This window comes from Clinocottus analis, unplaced genomic scaffold (genome assembly GCF_023055335.1).
Source record: "Clinocottus analis isolate CAN_PGR_092001 unplaced genomic scaffold, fCliAna1.0.p SCAF_20, whole genome shotgun sequence".
Taxonomy (NCBI): domain Eukaryota; kingdom Metazoa; phylum Chordata; class Actinopteri; order Perciformes; family Cottidae; genus Clinocottus; species Clinocottus analis.
The window spans coordinates 3,966,213-3,978,958 of NW_027175932.1; the positions used below are offsets into that span (position 1 = coordinate 3,966,213).

The following is a 12,746-nucleotide window of genomic DNA, read 5'->3' on the forward strand; positions in this document are numbered from 1 at the left end:
AACGAGCATTCCTATTGGTCCGCCGATTCCTACGTCGATTTTGATTGGCGGAAATTCTGGCGAGGGATGGAGAGAGAGTTGACCTTCGTTAATGGACCGTTTATTTGTTTCCTTTTACCTTGAAAAGTTATCGCTCGATTAAAAGGAGCCACACTGGCATTAAAAGTAAACATAATAAAATGCACGACAATACTTTTAATAAATAAATAATACAAATGTAGTTTACCCTTAGGGACATTATACATTTATTTCATGTACTTTACATTTAAAAGAGTGTTCAAACGTTCTTTCAGCATCCCCCAGTGACTCAAGATTTCATGACATTGACAAAGATATTGTGTCTGCTCGATATATTGCCCATATGAACGTTACATTTTTCACACTTCTGCCATTAAAATGCAGGAATGTTAGAATAACAAACAAAAGGCTGGTGTTGATAAAGGTCAGGATTATACAGAATTTAAAACACAATGACCGCCTCTAATTTGCAACATAATCTATAACAGTACAGTATAATTGGGATTAGACTAAATCCTTTCTCACTTAGGGAAAAAGCTTGCAACACGGTTACTGCTGTGACTATTGCAATGTTAGTTGGTCCATCACTTGATTTGATTCTTACAATAACAATCAGGGTTGCAAAGTTGGGGTTGGTAGGAGAGTTCTTTCATAATATCCTTGGCTTGTCATAATGACGTTCAATCAAAGTGAACGGTCAATGAACTGAAATGCAATCGTGACTTTAAACTGCAGCAGATCCATTCAGTGCAATCCAAAAAATAGTTCAAAGAGAAAATACCGATAACAGAAGCGTTCCGATGAATAATCTGGGACATTCTTTGTTCTAATAGTCTTACACAATCTCAACATCAGCTGTTAATTAGAGCATCTGAATCAGAGAGTTGGCCCCTCTCTTTTAACAGCATCATCAAACCCCTCCTCCTCCTCCATGTCACCTTCACCCCGTAATCCCGCTCTGGTGTGTCAGCCACTAAAATGTCAGGTGGCTGACTACATGGTGGTGTACATGGTTGAGCCGATAGCAATTGTAGAGAGGTGAAGGGGGGACAGCTACTCCCTCCATGAGTTACTTTTGGAGTGTCCACATCAGGAGGTGGACTGACCTCAGTGGCACTGAACTCCTTGGAAGCAGGCGTTGACACACCATCTGCAGAAATTATGCAATTCTCCATCACTTGAATAGATGGAGTTTTAAGCTGCTCTGAACATCTGCTGGGGTATGCAGCGTCGTTAGGTAATCTCCCCACATTCCTTTTTCTGATCGAGGTTGTCTGTTTCTTTGGTGTGTCAGAGGACTGTGCAATTGAAACCATCGTATTCCTTCGGCATGTTTTCTGTGGTTGATTTCCTGTGTCAGACACAACAGCAGACTGCGTAGATTTCTTTGCATGTGTGCTCTTCGGTTGATGAGATTGGTCTCTTGACCTTGTCTGGAACGATAATGAGGGGAATGTGCACACGCTCTTCTTTCTAGACAGCTGACTGCAACCGTCAACGATGCTTGTGGCAGAGGAGCATTTTCTCCTCCCTCGTTTCACCGGCAGTGCAGCTGCAACTGAAGGGTCGAATTGTGGTGTTACCTGAAACAGAACCGTAAAAGAAACAACTGAATGAAACGTATGTTGCATAAGAATTATTCTGTGAAATGTATGTACAGAAAGCTCTGGTTTATCTGCAGACTTTAAGCTAGAACAGATTTAGTGATATACTCGAGGAAAAAAAGAGACCAACACATTTGTTTATAAAAATGAATGATCAACTTACCCAAGAAGTAAGAGCTGAGCTGTTCTGTGTCTCTGTGAAAAACTCTTTTGGGTTGAGTGCTGCTCGGACTTCAGGCACATTTTGGAGTCTGGCTCCACACACAGGATGCTCCAGGAACAGCAGAGGAGGCTTCTCTGTCTTTAAGGCTTTACGGGGCATTAATAGAAATCATCCCCGAAAACCTGATGGAATGAAAACATCACCATAACAATGGGAGTGTCTGATTCAATTCACGTTGTACTGCTGTCAGATCAAGCTTGATGTCATCAGCGAGCTGTATAGCTTTTGAACGATTTCACTCGTAGCTACTGACCCGCCACTGTTACTCACCGAAATGCAATACTTCGCGCGATACATAGCCATCATTGCAAACAATTAATACGTGTACAACACGTTAGTTATTCAATTGTCGTTGTCTACTAGGAACTTCTTTTGTTTTCCGTCTCCTTGTTACGTATTATTTCCCGGTTTCCACCACCGACGCCTCTGATTGGTTTCAGCGCGGTCTTGCCTGGCTGCTATTGGTGCGTTTTTATACCACGTGATCAGTGCGACGGGGGTGGCACCCGCAGCGCCAAAATTCAAAATCCTCGCTGAATCGAACAGACAACATGTAAATAATAGGAAATGAAAGAATACCATAGACATCATAGGTCCTCTGATTTTCTATTAAATATGAAGCAAGGGTTCCAACTACTCGCAGGAGTCCAGCCGAGTGGAACTGCCTAAAAAAACACGTTATTATGAAGGTATGTCTATTGCTATTCGTTAAAACGGTGTAGTTAACCGAGCTAACGTGACAACTAGCCACATAGCTAACATAGCTTAGCTTCAAACAGATGCTGATGTTAACCTTAGCAAGGAAAAGTTGTAATGTTGGCTAATGCAATAGCTGAGCTACATTTGTAATGCAGTTTTAATCCGAAACAGACGTTTCCTCCTTAATCTTCATTTCGGATCCTGGTATGTGCCATTCATGACAGTCGAATGGATGTCAAATTCAACCCCGTTTAAATAATCGGACATGTGTAACTTTCGAGACTTGTTCTTAAAATAAACATATGCATTTAAATCAATTGGAATGTATTATAAATCATTAAAATGCTGTATTTGATTCGGCATAGCTCACAAAAGCAATGCAGCATCCGTTTTAATAAAATATACCTCTATTAGTTCATTCCACCGCTAGCTGACATTAGCAAATGGACGAACCGGGTTGGCTAACTTGTAATGACCTTTGAGAAGAAATGCTTTCTGCTGGCTTATATATTAGCCCCGTCTATTATTATGTTTAAATGTGTAATATATTTGGTTACGTCAGATGTGGATCCATATACACGTGTGCCAGTGAATCAGCGATAAACGTTACAAAAACGCAACGCCAACCGCAGATGCATAACGCCTGTTGTTCTAGAAGACACGAGTCGCCAGGGAACATAACTAACTGACCCGACAACAGGTTGACAAACTGAGCAATTGCACCGCTAAAAGACGTCCAACGTGGAGCTTTTAATTTCGTTTGACGGTCCATTATCAACCTATCAGGTGACAGAGTGCAGTGGGTTCAGACAGGTAACGTTATTTGATATTGGCTATTTGATTTCATCATGTCAATCTAACTCGACCAACGTACGGAGAAACGGTTTGAATCCAGCCCAGTTGTCTTAACTGTTGATTAACTGGCTAGCTAGTAACTTGACATTCATTTAAAGCGTTTCTCTGTCAGGTAAACTTTAATTCCAGGTAAATCTAAAGATGAAAACTTTTAAGAAAAATGTTGTGGAGCTAGGCCCAAATGTTCACATTGGTCTTTGTGTTTTTTTCTTCTATACAGAATACTAGTGAACACCAAGGAGCATTTTCAATGATTTGATGGCCATGAGACGGAGCCCAAGGAGACCTCTGATCCTCAGAAGAAGAAAGTTGCCATTTCAGCAGAATGACCCGCCAGCGGCTGAATCGCGAAGCCAAGCTAAAGCGTCCGCCGACTTCAAAGAACCTTCTAAATCGGCCGTCGGCCAATGCTTCCCCGATGGCATGCGCATCATGGATCACCCCTCCATGTCCGATACACAGGTGGTTGTCATCCCCACAACGGCAGACCTTCACAGCGTCATCGGGGCCCTGACGGCCAAGGGCAAAGAGTGTGGCGTCCAGGGACCCAACAAGTTCATCCTCTTGAGTGGGAATGCCAACCAGGACAATGGATCTTTTTGTCAGCTTGCTGCTGAAGAGGATGACGTCTCTGCGGTCAGACAGCAAGTGAAAGAAGAATCATCGGCGCACGGCTCCCTGGATGTTAAACCGCTCACTGGAATTAAAGCATGTATGGAGATGAGGATGTTTTGATGAGATGATATTCCCAGTATAATTGTAGAGTTTTACTGTTTCATTGTGTCTTGTTAACAGCACTGATTTGGTTCGCTATCTTTAATCCTTTTGTTTCAACAATAATGACATTCGCTTTTCTTCTTTAGTGAATAAGGAATTGGAGTGCGGTCCATTGGATGACAGCCTCACCAATATGCAGTGGCTGGGCAAAATGAACACCTTTGAACAGGAAGTTGCCGACAAGGAGAACCAAAGCTCCAACTTGCAGGTCAGCTGCTCCTCGTCGCCACCTCACTGTGAATGTTACTGTTGAGGTGAAGACATGCACGTGTGGAGGGGACACTGATCTCAGGCATGTCTCGGCATGTCCCCGAAAAACACTGTTAGTAACCAGTTGTCTCACTGAAACGTCACTTTGTCGTGATTTACAATGCCCTCTTTGGTACTAGCACAGCAGAAAACGTGCCGCGAGATTGGAAGCACTTTGACTTCTGAGGTGCATTTAAAAATGTAGTCGCGATCGCTTGTGCTGTCTATGTTTAAGCTGATCACCTGAAACAAAAACAAAAAATCTGTCTCTTTCTTATTCTTCGTTTCTTTTACAGGCACCAAATTGCCAGATCAATGTGGAGGCTGTCCAGCAACCCATGTCAGAGAGGCCGCCGTACTCCTACATGGCCATGATCCAGTTTGCCATCAACAGCCGGAAGAGCAGGAGGATGACACTGAGAGAGATCTACATGTGGATCGAGAACCACTTCCCTTACTTCAGAGAGGTGGCCAAACCAGGGTGGAAGGTACTTGACAACTGAAACATGTCATTCGTGTGCACAGTAAATACAGCAAACTGAAGCATACATCAAAGGTCTTAAACTCCAAATTAGGAGCATATCTACTGGAACTGGAAGACTGGATCATATATTGATGTGAATTTCCGATTTAGCAGCCTTCAAAGACATTTTTTTTATTTATTTTTTTGCTCGTGGGTGATTGCAGAATTCCATCCGCCACAATCTTTCTCTACACGACATGTTCCTTCGTGAGACGTCACCAGATGGTAAAATCTCTTACTGGACCATCCGGCCTGAAGCCAACCGCTGCCTCACTCTTGATCAGGTGTACAAGGTGAGCACAACTGACTTTATCTGCCCCACATCTAAAACAACAGAAGAAGCCCTGAAAGTGAATTGACTTCTTTCAGTTCTATTCTTCATAATTCTGTACATTGGATGCCATCATTAATCATCCACGGTGTCGTGGGATCATTTTGGATTCTTTGTTTTCCGATCTTCATCCCCTCTTATTCCACACCTTTCTCGACAGTCCGGCTGTGACCCGATGACGGCTCCTGTTCCGGTGCCACAGCTTTTATTTCCCCACCAAGTAAGATGGCTTTAACCTGTCAGTCCTCTAGGAACAGTCTGCGTCAGTCAGGCAGAAGATAGCAGACCAGGGACAGAAGATTAGCCGGCCACTTTCTCTTGCCTTTGTTTTTTGTTTTTGGTCATCAGACCCTTTGACCCGAAGAGTGCAGCTGGAGTCTAAGATGGAGGGAAATCTTTTTATTGCAGGAGGAGATGATGTGAGCAGCGGGGAGGCGGAAGTCACGGCTTTGAGAGCGCAGGCCTTGTCCAACAAGGAACGCTTATACTCAGAAATACAAGTATCTATCATTCCTCCATGAGGTGTAGGGACAGTGAGAAGAGGTCTTACTTTGACTTTCGTCTCTTCTTGCTTTGCCAAATCCTAAAATACGGTAGAGATCGCATATTGATGCTCAAGTGTGGTCAGGAATGAGAGAGATCACACTGAGGCGGTACGCTTCCGCTGCACGAGCTGACGTTACGTCATTTTTGTTCTTCACAGCAACAGAAGAGGATGCCTCCCGATGCGAGAAAAATGCCAACCAGCTCTGGTGAGTTAACAAAGATGGAAGAACTTTGTGAGAGTTAAATGGGGAGAGGTGGAGCAGCTGGATGTGGGCAAAAAATGCACACAAATGTCAAATAGTTTGACCATTGAGATGCTTTGCTCTGAGTTGTTGTCGTCTTCCGTACTTTCAGAGAGAAGGATGAAACCTCTTCTCCCTCGAACCGATTCCTACCTGGTTCCCATCCAGCTGCCCCTCACCTCCTCCGTCTTCCTGCCGTCCTCGTTGGCCCAGTTTCCCCCCTCCGGCTCGCAGCCGAAGCAGAACACGTCGCGGGGAGCCAAGAGAGTGCGGATCGCTCCGAAGGTAAAGGTGGCGCAATTTTTTCTTTGTGGCCTAAAATGATAATGAACCAACCGTTACCGGCAGAACCTGTTAAGCGCCTGTGCGTATGTCCGACAGGTGACGCAAGGTGACGTCCCGGCTGTTGTGGTGTATCCCCAGAAGGACAAAGACCTCGTGGTGACGGTGAAGGAGGAGCCGAAATGTTTCCTGATTAAATGCGACACTCCCAGGGTCCCGCCCCAGAGGCAAGGCAGCAGCTCGCGGCGCAAACAGCGCCTGGTCCACTCCCTGCACGAGGAGCCCGTCCTGCTTTGCCCCGATAACACTTTCTTCGACTCCGGCGTGGTCTCCGACGCGTCGACTTTCCAGGACGCGCGAGACACCGAGCTGGACGAGCACCAGCGGGAGCAGCACAGCCCCGACCGGGACTTCTCCTTCAAGACGCCCATAAAGGGCACCAGCCACCTGACCTCCTCCACGCCCAGCAAGCCTCCCGCTTACGTCCTGCCCGAACCCTGGAAGGTGACCCCCGTGGGCAAAGGGAGCCAGAGCGTGCTGGACTTCAGCCCCATCCGCACGCCCGGCGGCCCGGCGGTCACGCCGCGGCACGACTACACCACCTTCAGCTTCAACGGCACCCCCTTCAAAGACTGGCCTCTGTTCAGCTCCCCCAGAGAGCTGCTCACGTCGGCTCCCGCCAGGGCGACGGGGCCGTCAAACTTGGAAAGCCTCCGGAGCGGCTGCTCCCGTGAGCTGCTTCAGGCAGGAGGAGGAGGAGGCGGCGGCGCCATGACGCCCGCCAACCGCTCGCTCACAGAGGGCCTCGTCCTGGACACAATGAACGACAGCCTGAGCAAGATACTCGTGGACATTAGCTTCTCTGGTCTGGACGACGAGGAGCTGGGTATGGCCAACATCAGCTGGTCCGACTTCATCCCTCAGTTTAAGTAGGGCGACAATACGCATCGCATCATTGTGTTCCAAAACACTATCGGGGAAGATGGAAAAATGACATGGGCGCTTTGATTTTTAATTTCTGTCATATTAGCATGCTGCTTACGCCGCGTCACCCCCCCACATCAGATGTTCCTCTTCACCTCCTCAACTGCGTCTTTTGTCCCGTTCTCTCGTTTCCATCCATACAGCTATTCGGCTGTCCTGTTTTCTGTTCATCCTGTTTCCTACCCTGTATCCATATCTGTCTGTGCTCTTGAAGGAAGAAAATATATCCGTATGTATGTGTGTATGTACACATACACTTATGTATGTCGATTTGCACATTTTTAATATATAATTTAGCCTTCGCTTTTGTGAATGAAGAGGCAATATATTGCCAGCGAGATGCCTCCATGCCGCTCGGTTCAGGCCGGCCTCCTGGGATTCTACCTTTTTATTTAGATTGTGAGAGGAAATACAAAAAGCACTAACAGCAGTGGGGTTGTCTCCGTGCATCACTCGTAGATCTGTCTTCACCACTTGATGTTGTAAATCCCGATGGTTCATCGGTTCGCCGTTAGTCGGCACCGTGCACCTGCAGACGGGGACTTTTTTTGCATGCAGTCCCCCCTCGTGTCAACACCGTAGTTAAAGGTAGTCTTTAGGTGCAAAATACTGAATATATAGTGTCTATCTAGCAGATTTGATTAGTTTTCAGTAAAGATGCAAATTGGATGTAGGGAAAAAAAACTTCTCTTTATTTTGTATTTTTTTCGCAGCACCATCTTTGGCCACAAAATAATGTCTGGCTTTAATCGTTTCTTCTGGCTCGTTCGCCCGTGTGTGTTTTATATGCGAGAGGTTTTTGCATCGCAGAGAAATGTGGTTCCAAGCAAAACCGTTATGAAAGCGTGTGCCTTGTTCTGTTTCCTGAAGTTGGTGTTTCTAAGACTGTATAATCAACCTGCTGGTGTCGGTGCCACGGAGAGCATGGAGATTTGCCTCGCTCTGCTCACAAATATAAACATGTAAATAAAGAAGGTTTTAATAACCTCAGTCATACTGCAGTACAGTGATGTCAAAAGCCCCTGTACCGTGTATTGCATCTGATAAACTACATACTGTAGCAAGGTTGCCTATTTCTAATTTATATTTGAATAAAGTTTGAAACAATTCATGGGTTGTCTTAGTGATTCAATAATGACTTTATTGGTTTCTTATGTGTGTAGTCCAATGTAAAAGTGAAGTAGTGGTACAATTCTACAAGACAGGTAAGATGCACAACTTGTTTCTACCATTGTTAATCTATAAAGTAGTACAGTATCTAAATAAATGGACTCTTGAAGGTGCTATCCAGAAGAAAGAGATCCTCAAAATGTCTGGACTTCCTGTTGAGTCACCTCTAGAAGGATCTGCAGCTGCTTGCAGACGTGATCTGAGAATATACAAGAGAATCCAAGTGATGGAGGAGTTGAGGAGGCTTTCCCTTCTGGGCAAAGTTTGCACATTTTGGGTACGACTTACCAAAGACGCGTCTCAATCGAAGTGGCAAGCGATTGCGGTGGATGGTCACATAGTAAACTGGGATCCCGGTCAGTGTGAGAGCGCAGCTTTTCCCGGTGTTCCAGGGGTCCGAGAACAGAGACAGACCCACGATGAAGAAGCAAACCACCGTGAAGGTGACCGCGATGACCAGGGGCACCTTGCCATGGAAAAAGAGCAGAGAAAACGCAGCATGGTCCGTTTGGTTTCCAGCGTAACGGAGAATGCCGTACAGTTTGACACACTGACCTTGAAAGGGCGAACGTAGTTGGGGAAGCGATACCGGTGGAGGAGCATCCCCAAGGTGGCCAAGGCGATGAAGAACCAGCGGGAAAAGGAGACAAAGTTGATGAGCTGGTAGATCTCTCCAGTGAGTAACATCGCCACCATCAAAGGGTACTGGAGGCAGACAACACATAAAGACATGTCCATAGCCAGCCTGTTGCATGTAGTGATGAAGAGGAGTAGCATATTTATGTTACCAGGAATAGCACAGCAGGCAAAGGAGTGCGTCTGCGGATGTGAATCATGGAAAAGATTGGTGGCCAGTGGCCCTCCCTGGCTCCCACAAACAGCATCCTGCAACACAAACAGTAAGACTTCCACTCTCGGCCGATTTAAAGCGCACGCTAGAGTGTAGGACCATAATAACAGATCACCTGGGTGATCCAAAGATGCCACCGTTAAGCGCTCCGAGGCAGGACAGCGCCACCAGCACAGGAATTGCGGAGGCCAAGCCGTGGAGAGCGCGGTTCGCAAACGTCTACGGGGGCAGAGGAAGAGGAAGAGGAAGAGACCGGCATTCAAACACGCGGCGCATGTTCATTGCCGTCTTCATTTTTTAAAACGCATGCGTGCTGTACGGGGCAGCACTGACCATGGCCACGGCCTCAGACAGCAGCAGCTCGGCGGGACTCATCATGGTGAAGTAGGCCACGTTGACGAGCACGTAGAAGACGGTCACCGTCACCATGGAGCAGATGACTGCCAGCGGGATGTTTCTGTTCAGATAAGACACGTGAGAGATGTGACAGTAATTTTCAAGGCAACAAGGCTTTTGAAAATAGATTTTAGTAGAGATGTGCATTACCTATTTGGGTTTATGACCTCTTCGGTGATATAGTTTAAATAAAACCTAAAAGGAAAATGAGTGTTGATGTTGAAACAATGCTTTATAAATGATGAATCAAGTGTCTATTCATGCTTTCCTAATGCTTAACATTATGTAGTTATTATAAAGTGCTACCGCATTTTTTAAATATATTATTGGTTGATGTGCTGTCATAGATTGTAAAAAGGTTCCACGTGGAGGGAAAGAAGTCAATGTTTTGAATGTAAGGCAATGTATGGTTGCTTTACCATCCACCGTAGGCGTACAGGCCATTATAGAAGGCCAGTGGCAACTTATCCAACGTTAATAAGTCGACCTCAAACCCATTCTGGAAATTCTCTGTTTTTCCTGGAAAGAAGAAGATACAGAATGAGAGGAACCGAGCAGCATCATCAAGTGATGATCCTTTGACAAGACCTGACAGCTGGAAACAGGAATACACTTGTGACATCCTCCCACCTTTGGCCAGCGCGATGACTCCGGGGACGATGATGAGGACCAGAGCGAACATCTTCACGAAGGTCAAGGTGACCTGAGTGCGAGAGGCCAAGGTCACACTCCAGCAGTTGATTGCCACGACGCACGCTGCAGAGACACAAAGACAAACAGCTGTTTCTGAATCTGTATTTTGCATTACGTGGCCTTCTAGGGTAGTAGGATGGCATTGTGGGTAGGAGAGGGAGCTATACAACCACTCACTCAGTCCCAGGATGCTGACCAGTTTGACGAGCTCTGTGGGCGCAGCACACGGCGTAAAGAACGGCTCCACCACGTAGCGGCCAAACGCCAGGGCCACGAAGGACGTCACAGCTGGCCTGGACATGGAGAACACGCTCTTTACGTGGTGCGATTCCACTTCCGGTCCAGACAAACAGGGTTGAACTAATCCAAACCAACCTGATGAATAGGAACTCACTCCAGAGTCGTACAAAGGCAGGCAGTGGCCCCAGCGTCTCCAGCAGATAAGTGTAGTGGCACCCTGACTTTGTGAAAGTGGTGCCCAGTTCAGCGTAGCACAGGGCCCCTATTGTTAGGGCAGACCGGGTGAAAACACATTCGATGCAATTCAAGTTTTGCATGTCGTCTATCAGTGTTTGTGTTGCAATTCTATAATGACGTGCAATGGTTGGTCTGACTTCATGTGTTGCTATGTCGGTGCTCTCTTTGTCAGGCTGTTATTTGCTTAGTGCCACAAAATTCGGTAGAAACATGGATTGCTTTTCTTTTCATCCAGCACCAACAATCAATCAGTGAGTCACACAGTACGCCTGAAACGTTACTGACATTTCTATCAGCATTACCTCAGGTTTGTTAGCTTGGAAAATGCATTGACAAGAAAACAATAATTAAAAGAAATATACACTTTCATGATGCTACCCAATTAAAAAAAAAGGGAAATAATCACAAAATCCCTCAATTAATAATCCCAGGTCATTCATGTATATCAAAATGCAATTATTGAAAAACAAAGTGGAAACAGTACACATTTACAAAGGTGTAATTTAAAGGTGTAATGCACTTGAATGAGGTTTCGTTTCTCGCAGACGGCATCAGGCCTCTGCCTTACCGAACATCGAGAGGATTCCACACAGCGTCCACACCAGCAGGGAGAGCCCCACGCTGCCGCTGTTCACCAGGACTCCCTTGGGTGCGATGAAGATGCCGCTGCCCACCACTGTGCCGATGACGAAGCACATGGCAGGTAGCAGGCCGATCTCCCTCCGAAGTTGCACCACCTCATCTTCCGTCTTCTCCTTCTTGTCGTCGCCTTTTCTCATCTGTGTCCCGTCCATTGTGTCCGAGTCCGTTGCACTTCTCCCTTTGTGTGTGTGTGTGTGTGTGTGTGTTTTTGTTTTCTCAGAGCAGCAATCAGCAGTCCTCTCCTGGGCCTCCTGTTAACCCTTCTGTACACACATTTGCAGCAGGACGTGCATGAGGCTGCACAACACTGGCTTCAAAAACATGCCCCCCCCCCCCCTCTCTTTCTCTCCTAAACTTATCCTGCATGGTTTTCTCCTCCCCTCGTCGCTTTTACCCCACCACCAAGTCTGAGCAGGGAACAAAGCAAGCACTCTTCCAAACTTCGCCAAGTAATTAATGTAGTTTAAAGACTTGACACGTTCCTGCATTGCACTCTGGGTTTGTGCTTGTGTGTGTGTGTGTGTGTGTGTGTGTGTGTGTGTGTGTGTGGCTCAACAGAGGCCTTCGGGGGGGAAAAGGGACAGAGTGATGTAGGGGCAGCTGCACAGGCTGCAGGGGGGCCCGCTTTCAATAACAACACACATTTTCATCTCGTCCTGTCTGAAGTTCTGCTCCACAGCACGTCATTCCTTTGTTTCAGTGACACTTTCGCCCAACTTCCACGGACACATGGCTTCGGATAAACCTGAAATATTTGTGCAAGATCAACCAGCTCAGCAAAGCCGTTCGGTGGTTTACGGCAGTGGGATTGACTCCGTGCATCACTCGTGATTCCAGAATGACTTTATTGGTCTTACAGATCTTTGTAATAAATAAGAGTTATCTCGAGCAGAGGTTTAGATGCGCCTCTTATGTCCAATACAAGCAATTTATAGTCCAATGCACAAATACGAAGTAAAAGTGAAGTAGTGGTACAATTCTACAAGCGGTGATATAAGCACAACCTGTTTCTAGCATTGTTCATCCTAAAACTAGTACAGTATCTGAAAAATGGTTGAACCACAGATTTTAAAATCTAAACAAGAACAGATTCTTGGAGTTTTTAAGGTGGTATCCAGAAGAAAGAGATCCTCAGAATGTCTGTACTTCCTGTTGAGTCACCTCGAGAAGGATCTGCAGCTGCTT

The 12,746-nt window shown here is 46.2% G+C and overlaps 3 protein-coding genes across 8 annotated transcripts; 1 reads left to right on the forward strand and 2 right to left on the reverse strand.

Moving 5' to 3' along the window:
• Positions 1-218: 218 nt before the first annotated feature.
• rhno1 (RAD9-HUS1-RAD1 interacting nuclear orphan 1) lies at positions 219-2,264 on the reverse strand. Its single transcript, XM_068586349.1, has 3 exons — positions 2,116-2,264; positions 1,786-1,967; positions 219-1,601 (listed from the first exon to the last, which is right to left on the reverse strand). Exons 2-3 carry the CDS (start codon positions 1,942-1,944, stop codon positions 870-872), a joined length of 891 nt encoding a protein of 296 aa, XP_068442450.1. The 5' UTR covers positions 1,945-1,967; positions 2,116-2,264; the 3' UTR covers positions 219-869.
• An 88-nt stretch (positions 2,265-2,352) lies between these two features.
• foxm1 (forkhead box M1) lies at positions 2,353-8,442 on the forward strand. Of its 6 annotated transcripts, none has more exons than XM_068586343.1 (9): positions 2,353-2,534; positions 3,620-4,111; positions 4,263-4,384; positions 4,722-4,913; positions 5,113-5,241; positions 5,440-5,499; positions 5,983-6,031; positions 6,180-6,352; positions 6,449-8,442. In XM_068586343.1, the coding sequence occupies exons 2-9, from the start codon at positions 3,658-3,660 to the stop codon at positions 7,280-7,282; spliced, it is 2,013 nt and encodes a 670-aa protein (XP_068442444.1). In that variant the 5' UTR covers positions 2,353-2,534; positions 3,620-3,657; the 3' UTR covers positions 7,283-8,442. The 6 variants fall into 6 exon arrangements, with proteins under 6 accessions (XP_068442444.1, XP_068442443.1, XP_068442446.1 ...); XM_068586342.1 differs by lacking the exon at positions 2,353-2,534 and adding an exon at positions 3,196-3,357; XM_068586345.1 differs by lacking the exon at positions 2,353-2,534 and adding an exon at positions 3,196-3,357 and having other exon boundaries at positions 6,491-8,442.
• si:ch73-352p4.8 (cystine/glutamate transporter) lies at positions 8,411-11,876 on the reverse strand. Its single transcript, XM_068586348.1, has 12 exons — positions 11,488-11,876; positions 10,818-10,944; positions 10,620-10,735; positions 10,380-10,505; positions 10,169-10,268; positions 9,900-9,944; positions 9,687-9,810; positions 9,469-9,572; positions 9,292-9,388; positions 9,059-9,208; positions 8,792-8,969; positions 8,411-8,702 (listed from the first exon to the last, which is right to left on the reverse strand). Exons 1-12 carry the CDS (start codon positions 11,711-11,713, stop codon positions 8,638-8,640), a joined length of 1,458 nt encoding a protein of 485 aa, XP_068442449.1. The 5' UTR covers positions 11,714-11,876; the 3' UTR covers positions 8,411-8,637.
• Between the last annotated feature and the right edge of the window lie 870 nt (positions 11,877-12,746).